General features: G+C 46.6%; 2 protein-coding genes and 2 non-coding genes across 4 annotated transcripts; all 4 read right to left on the bottom strand.

Moving 5' to 3' along the window:
- Positions 1-399: 399 nt before the first annotated feature.
- Positions 400-486, bottom strand: trnastop-uca (transfer RNA opal suppressor (anticodon UCA)). Its single transcript has one exon. It is a non-coding gene; the product is annotated as a tRNA-Sec (tRNA).
- A 2169-nt stretch (positions 487-2655) lies between these two features.
- Positions 2656-4112, bottom strand: LOC135566180 (proton-coupled zinc antiporter SLC30A1-like). The gene is made up of 3 exons (XM_065014012.1): positions 4097-4112; positions 3123-3582; positions 2656-3021 (listed from the first exon to the last, which is right to left on the bottom strand). Exons 1-3 carry the CDS (start codon positions 4110-4112, stop codon positions 2709-2711), a joined length of 789 nt encoding a protein of 262 aa, XP_064870084.1. The 3' UTR covers positions 2656-2708.
- A 426-nt stretch (positions 4113-4538) lies between these two features.
- trnastop-uca (transfer RNA opal suppressor (anticodon UCA)) lies at positions 4539-4625 on the bottom strand. Its single transcript has one exon. It is a non-coding gene; the product is annotated as a tRNA-Sec (tRNA).
- A 2056-nt stretch (positions 4626-6681) lies between these two features.
- LOC135566179 (proton-coupled zinc antiporter SLC30A1-like) lies at positions 6682-7608 on the bottom strand (the record flags this gene model as incomplete). The annotated part of the gene is made up of 2 exons (XM_065014011.1): positions 6682-7054; positions 7159-7608. Coding segments are annotated over 2 exons (770 nt in total), but the record flags the coding sequence as incomplete, so codon positions are not given.
- Between the last annotated feature and the right edge of the window lie 377 nt (positions 7609-7985).

Below are 7985 nucleotides of genomic sequence, written 5' to 3'. Positions count from 1 at the left end.
AGTATGTTCAGGTACAGCACTATATCGTGTATTACTGTTACTATTTGATGCACATGCTATGCAACTTACTTCACAATATCATATTGGAACTGTACTATAAAAATAACTAACCAAAATATATTTTTAGAGAGTGATGGTGCTTGATGCTGGTTCAACCTGGCCAAAACTCAGGACTGTGGGCAGAAGCTCATTGTCCAAGGGCCTGGACAACGTGGGGGGAGGGAATGTGTGCACTTATCTCTTAAAATTTGGTAGGACATAGGCCATCCACAACTTTTTACTTATATTTACTTCCAAAAACACAATTACGTTTCTTTTCCTGCGTAGTATATAATATCAGCGAATTCGTACGAACATTGTTGGTGATCAAAGCCCATACATTTGAATGTTGATAAATGACGCCCGAAAGGTGGAATTGAACCACTCTGCCGCTAAGCAGCTACAGGTTTGAAGCCTGCACCCCGGACCACCGAGGCTCATCCGGGCATTTGGATGTGAGTTCCCAGTGCCTATATAGACCTGAGGGTGTACATAAATGTTTCAGTGTCGGTGACAAAATGCTGTGGTAAAAGCAACCGTATTATTTAGTATAAGGAATGTACGTTTTTCTGCAATGAAAATCGCAAGCATTTTAGTGACTGTATAATGAAAGAAACACAGAAATTAAACAAAGTGTCTTGTTAAGGGAGGGCTTTTCGAAAGAATGCAAAATTGCTAAGATTTGATTGGCTGGTTGATAACAAAATGGGTGGAGTGTTTATATTGCGCATCCAGGGTCACCATCAAATAATGGCTGGTCCCTAGCGTTGACCCCATTCTCCAAGGGTGTCTAAGGCACAGGAGGCTGCTGTATTCATAATGTACAGTTCATAATAATGTATGGAACGGAGTAAATGGAATGTTATCAAATACATGGAAACCAGCTCATAGGCCAACAGGCAACCCTCCAAGTGCCCGCACAATGTGGGGGAAACATTTCTGTGTGCGTAGCTATCTCTTAAGATGGTTTGGTGTGCCACCCTCCTTCCATGGATGAGGCATGCGACAACATCAACGCAGACCAATGTCAAGCTTGGATTCACCATGGCAAAAGGTTTTTCTCAAGGTGCATGAACAATGAGGACATTTACTGTGATGTGGATGAGAATTTATGGCCAAATGCTCAAAAGAGCATGGGAATGAGCCCCATCAAAGAGGTCAAAGAGGTGGGCATGGGCCCCATCAAAGAGGTCAAAGAGGTGGGCATGGGCCCCATCAAAGAGGTCAAAGAGGTGGGCATGGGCCCCATCAAAGAGGTCAAAGAGGTGGGCATGGGCCCCATCAAAGAGGTCAAAGAGGTGGGAATGAGCCCCATCAAAGAGGTCAAAGAGGTGGGCATGGGCCCCATCAAAGAGGTCAAAGAGGTGGGCATGGGCCCCATCAAAGAGGTCAAAGAGGTGGGCATGGGCCCCATCAAAGAGGTCAGAGAGGTGGGCATGGGCATGGGCCCCATCAAAGAGGTCAACGAGGTGGGCATGGGCCCCATCAAAGATGTGGACATCAGAGGGAGGGAGGCAGACGGCAGGGAACTGTTGTGTCTAATGAAGTCTGGGCTGTTGTTGTTGACCATGTGGTATACACCGGCCTTACCATGGCAGAGGCTGCCAGATAAATTCACCCCAATCTGAGAAGATCAACTGCCAATTCAATCACAAGAACATTTCGCCAAGAAAACCAGTCTGCAGGATATGCACTATACTTTTTTTTGTTGGTATTTTATTAGTTTCCCCATTAGCTGTTGCAAAAGCAGCAGCTACTCTTCCTGGGGTCCACACAAAACATGAAACATTACAAAGAATGACATAATAAAGAACATCAATAGACAAGAAAAAGCTCAAGGACAGAACTATATACTTTTTAAAAAGACACTCATAGCCTACATATCAATACTTTACTATTACATTTACAGTAAATTACATTCTAACACATGTAAATTCGCAAAACATGTTACAGTATTCTGACAGTATGATCTATTGACCCTGTTTTACCCTCAGAATTGACAGAAGACCACATGGTGGTGGCCGTGTGCTGACCGACCAGCAGTAGTGGGCAGTGGTGGAAACGGTGAAAGCCAGGAATGACATACGGCTGTCGGAAATGACGCTGGCCCATTGAGGAGAACGTTGACACCAACAATCGCCTTTTGAAGAGGCACCAGGTATCTATGAAACACTTTTTTTCCTGGTGCCTTTTGAGAGAAACAACGACCGGGTGGAACAACTGGGGGTCCGAGTATGTTCAGGTACAGCACTATATCGTGTATTACTGTTACTATTTGATGCACATGCTATGCAACTTACTTCACAATATCATATTGGAACTGTACTATAAAAATAACTAACCAAAATATATTTTTAGAGAGTGATGGTGCTTGATGCTGGTTCAAACTGGCCAAAACTCAGGACTGTGGGCAGAAGCTCATTGTCCAAGGGCCTGGACAACGTGGGGGGAGGGAATGTGTGCACTTATCTCTTAAAATTTGGTAGGACATAGGCGGCCCATCCACAACTTTTTACTTATATTTACTTCCAAAAACACAATTACGTTTCTTTTCCTGCGTAGTATATAATATCAGCGAATTCGTACGAACATTGTTGATTGTTAATATGAAGGAAAGGATGCAAGGAGCCCACTCTACACTACTGAGATACATCCTAGAGGTCCTTCCCTCAAAGAAAGGTGTTCTCGATGATCAGCACGTGAGGCTCCTCCTCAGTTTCCCCAGCAGGGGGTGCCAGTGGCTCTGCAGGCCCTTCCTCCAGAGGAGCACAGCACATCTTCCCAGCACAGCCCTTCCCACAGGCCAGGCTGCAGGCGAGGTGTGAGGGCATCTCCCTATGGATGATGGTGGGGTTGGTGCCGTTGTTATCCAGGTTGCCGTTGGCTGTGGGAGTAGAGAGGAGGAACTCTGGTTGTACGGTGCAGCAGCTCACACCTACACTCTGCAGTACCTTGGTGACCCCCGACAACAAATCACCACACCTGTGGGAATAGATGCATATTGAGTTAACTATATTTACTGTCCATCCAAAACCATTTCCCCATCGGCAACATGCATTGTATTGTACTATAAAAACAGACACAAACTGTGTATCTGGAACCCAGCGTGGCAGTGGACATGTACAGACGCCACCAGGCAGCTCTCTGTCAGCTGCCACACGTGGAGGTCGTGCACCGCCTGCACCCCTGGCACACTGGCGATCCGCCGGCCCAGATCAGACACACACACCTGGGGCGGGACGGCCTGGAGCAGCAGCCAACCGTAGCGGCACACCTGGGGCAGAGTGGTGGCCAGCAGCACCCCCACAGCCACCATGGAGAAGCCAGGGTCCAGGTAGACGAAGGGGCCACAGGCCCCAGAGCCATGCATGCAGTCTGGGCCCAGTAGTAGCAGGGTAAGTCCGTTGGTGAGTGCCAGGATGGAACCTAGCAGTGCCTGAGTGAGGGCGATGAGGGATGGGAGGCAGGCGGGAAGTTGGACCCTGAGGCTTGTAGGGCTTTCTGACTTTAGGGCTGAGGCTGTGGTGGGGTCTGTCTGATTTTCTGAGGAGGAGACAGGATAAAAAGAGGGTAAGGCAGGAAGAACTGAACAAATCTGAAATAATGCAATAATTAGTCTGTCTGCCAGCCATGAAATGGCTTAACTTGATTAGTATAAACATTGAAAAACACCCCTGTTTCACTTAGAGATTGTCTGGTACTTTTGGTTACTTTTTACCCAGTAGTTCTGAAAGTAGTGTTAACGAGCCAAAAGTGGTCCCAGAAAATGTGCAGATAAAATGTCATTATTCTCTCTGTCGTGCTGCTGTGTGTGTGCATCATGTGCATCTTGCTAGCTGTCACTCATATAGCAAGGGGCTGAAGCTCATTGGTTGAAATCGAATTGCTGGGGGCTGGCCCAGATGGGGGAAATGGCACAGCACAGGTTCCAGAAAAACAGTTGCTTCCAAACTAGTGATTTTGTGCCTAATTGAGGTAAGTAAGTAATTTTGATCATAGATTATGCATTTATGAAGTACACATTGACACTTCCAGCCCACTACAAAAAAGTAGTTGCCAAAGTTCTGGAACATGTCTTTAAAGTCACTGGGGTCCGAGTATGTTCAGGTACAGCACTATATCGTGTATTACTGTTACTATTTGATGCACATGCTATGCAACTTACTTCACAATATCATATTGGAACTGTACTATAAAAATAACTAACCAAAATATATTTTTAGAGAGTGATGGTGCTTGATGCTGGTTCAACCTGGCCAAAACTCAGGACTGTGGGCAGAAGCTCATTGTCCAAGGGCCTGGACAACGTGGGGGGAGGGAATGTGTGCACTTATCTCTTAAAATTTGGTAGGACATAGGCGGCCCATCCACAACTTTTTACTTATATTTACTTCCAAAAACACAATTACGTTTCTTTTCCTGCGTAGTATATAATATCAGCGAATTCGTACGAACATTGTTGGTGATCAAAGCCCATACATTTGAATGTTGATAAATGACGCCCGAAAGGTGGAATTGAACCACTCTGCCGCTAAGCAGCTACAGGTTTGAAGCCTGCACCCCGGACCACCGAGGCTCATCCGGGCATTTGGATGTGAGTTCCCAGTGCCTATATAGACCTGAGGGTGTACATAAATGTTTCAGTGTCGGTGACAAAATGCTGTGGTAAAAGCAACCGTATTATTTAGTATAAGGAATGTACGTTTTTCTGCAATGAAAATCGCAAGCATTTTAGTGACTGTATAATGAAAGAAACACAGAAATTAAACAAAGTGTCTTGTTAAGGGAGGGCTTTTCGAAAGAATGCAAAATTGCTAAGATTTGATTGGCTGGTTGATAACAAAATGGGTGGAGTGTTTAAATTGCGCATCCAGGGTCACCATCAAATAATGGCTGGTCCCTAGCGTTGACCCCATTCTCCAAGGGTGTCTAAGGCACAGGAGGCTGCTGTATTCATAATGTACAGTTCATAATAATGTATGGAACGGAGTAAATGGAATGTTATCAAATACATGGAAACCAGCTCATAGGCCAACAGGCAACCCTCCAAGTGCCTGCACAATGTGGGGGAAACATTTCTGTGTGCATAGCTATCTCTTAAGATGGTTTGGTGTGCCACCCTCCTTCCATGGATGAGGCATGCGACAACATCAACGCAGACCAATGTCAAGCTTGGATTCACCATGGCAAAAGGTTTTTCTCAAGGTGCATGAACAATGAGGACATTTACTGTGATGTGGATGAGAATTTATGGCCAAATGCTCAAAAGAGCATGGGAATGAGCCCCATCAAAGAGGTCAAAGAGGTGGGCATGGGCCCCATCAAAGAGGTCAAAGAGGTGGGCATGGGCCCCATCAAAGAGGTCAAAGAGGTGGGAATGAGCCCCATCAAAGAGGTGGGCATGGGCCACAGAAAAGAGGTCAGAGAGGTGGGCATGGATCCCCATCAAAGAGGTCAGAGAGATGGGCATGGGCCCCATCAAAGAGGTCAACGAGGTGGGCATGGGCCCCATCAAAGATGTGGACATCAGAGGGAGGGAGGCAGACGGCAGGGAACTGTTGTGTCTAATGAAGTCTGGGCTGTTGTTGTTGACCATGTGGTATACACCGGCCTTACCATGGCAGAGGCTGCCAGATAAATTCACCCCAATCTGAGAAGATCAACTGCCAATTCGATCACAAGAACATTTCGCCAAGAAAACCAGTCTGCAGGATATGCACTATACTTTTTTTTGTTGGTATTTTATTAGGATCCCCATTAGCTGTTGCAAAAGCAGCAGCTACTCTTCCTGGGGTCCACACAAAACATGAAACATTACAAAGAATGACATAATAAAGAACATCAATAGACAAGAAAAAGCTCAAGGACAGAACTATATACTTTTTAAAAAGACACTCATAGCCTACATATCAATACTTTACTATTACATTTACAGTAAATTACATTCTAACACATGTAAATTCGCAAAACATGTTACAGTATTCTGACAGTATGATCTATTGACCCTGTTTTACCCTCAGAATTGACAGAAGACCACATGGTGGTGGCCGTGTGCTGACCGACCAGCAGTAGTGGGCAGTGGTGGAAACGGTGAAAGCCAGGAATGACATACGGCTGTCGGAAATGACGCTGGCCCATTGAGGAGAACGTTGACACCAACAATCGCCTTTTGAAGAGGCACCAGGTATCTATGAAACACTTTTTTTCCTGGTGCCTTTTGAGAGAAACAACGACCGGGTGGAACAACTGGGGGTCCGAGTATGTTCAGGTACAGCACTATATCGTGTATTACTGTTACTATTTGATGCACATGCTATGCAACTTACTTCACAATATCATATTGGAACTGTACTATAAAAATAACTAACCAAAATATATTTTTAGAGAGTGATGGTGCTTGATGCTGGTTCAAACTGGCCAAAACTCAGGACTGTGGGCAGAAGCTCATTGTCCAAGGGCCTGGACAACGTGGGGGGAGGGAATGTGTGCACTTATCTCTTAAAATTTGGTAGGACATAGGCGGCCCATCCACAACTTTTTACTTATATTTACTTCCAAAAACACAATTACGTTTCTTTTCCTGCGTAGTATATAATATCAGCGAATTCGTACGAACATTGTTGATTGTTAATATGAAGGAAAGGATGCAAGGAGCCCACTCTACACTACTGAGATACATCCTAGAGGTCCTTCCCTCAAAGAAAGGTGTTCTCGATGATCAGCACGTGAGGCTCCTCCTCAGTTTCCCCAGCAGGGGGTGCCAGTGGCTCTGCAGGCCCTTCCTCCAGAGGAGCACAGCACATCTTCCCAGCACAGCCCTTCCCACAGGCCAGGCTGCAGGCGAGGTGTGAGGGCATCTCCCTATGGATGATGGTGGGGTTGGTGCCGTTGTTATCCAGGTTGCCGTTGGCTGTGGGAGTAGAGAGGAGGAACTCTGGTTGTACGGTGCAGCAGCTCACACCTACACTCTGCAGTACCTTGGTGACCCCCGACAACAAATCACCACACCTGTGGGAATAGATGCATATTGAGTTAACTATATTTACTGTCCATCCAAAACCATTTCCCCATCGGCAACATGCATTGTATTGTACTATAAAAACAGACACAAACTGTGTATCTGGAACCCAGCGTGGCAGTGGACATGTACAGACGCCACCAGGCAGCTCTCTGTCAGCTGCCACACGTGGAGGTCGTGCACCGCCTGCACCCCTGGCACACTGGCGATCCGCCGGCCCAGATCAGACACACACACCTGGGGCGGGACGGCCTGGAGCAGCAGCCAACCGTAGCGGCACACCTGGGGCAGAGTGGTGGCCAGCAGCACCCCCACAGCCACCATGGAGAAGCCAGGGTCCAGGTAGACGAAGGGGCCACAGGCCCCAGAGCCATGCATGCAGTCTGGGCCCAGTAGTAGCAGGGTAAGTCCGTTGGTGAGTGCCAGGATGGAACCTAGCAGTGCCTGAGTGAGGGCGATGAGGGATGGGAGGCAGGCGGGAAGTTGGACCCTGAGGCTTGTAGGGCTTTCTGACTTTAGGGCTGAGGCTGTGGTGGGGTCTGTCTGATTTTCTGAGGAGGAGACAGGATAAAAAGAGGGTAAGGCAGGAAGAACTGAACAAATCTGAAATAATGCAATAATTAGTCTGTCTGCCAGCCATGAAATGGCTTAACTTGATTAGTATAAACATTGAAAAACACCCCTGTTTCACTTAGAGATTGTCTGGTACTTTTGGTTACTTTTTACCCAGTAGTTCTGAAAGTAGTGTTAACGAGCCAAAAGTGGTCCCAGAAAATGTGCAGATAAAATGTCATTATTCTCTCTGTCGTGCTGCTGTGTGTGTGCATCATGTGCATCTTGCTAGCTGTCACTCATATAGCAAGGGGCTGAAGCTCATTGGTTGAAATCGAATTGCTGGGGGGCTGGCCCAGATGGGGGGAAATGGCAC

This window comes from Oncorhynchus nerka, unplaced genomic scaffold, assembly GCF_034236695.1.
Source record: "Oncorhynchus nerka isolate Pitt River unplaced genomic scaffold, Oner_Uvic_2.0 unplaced_scaffold_6810, whole genome shotgun sequence".
In the NCBI taxonomy this organism is placed as follows: Eukaryota; Metazoa; Chordata; class Actinopteri; order Salmoniformes; family Salmonidae; genus Oncorhynchus; species Oncorhynchus nerka.
This window is presented reverse-complemented; position numbering and strand designations above follow the sequence as displayed.

Excerpts from the sequence above, each read along its gene's own strand:
- LOC135566180 (XM_065014012.1), bottom strand. Across the intron at positions 3,022-3,122 it reads GGGTTCCAGATACACAGTTT|GTGTGGTGATTTGTTGTCGG; the intron begins GTGTCTGTTTTT and ends CTATTCCCACAG.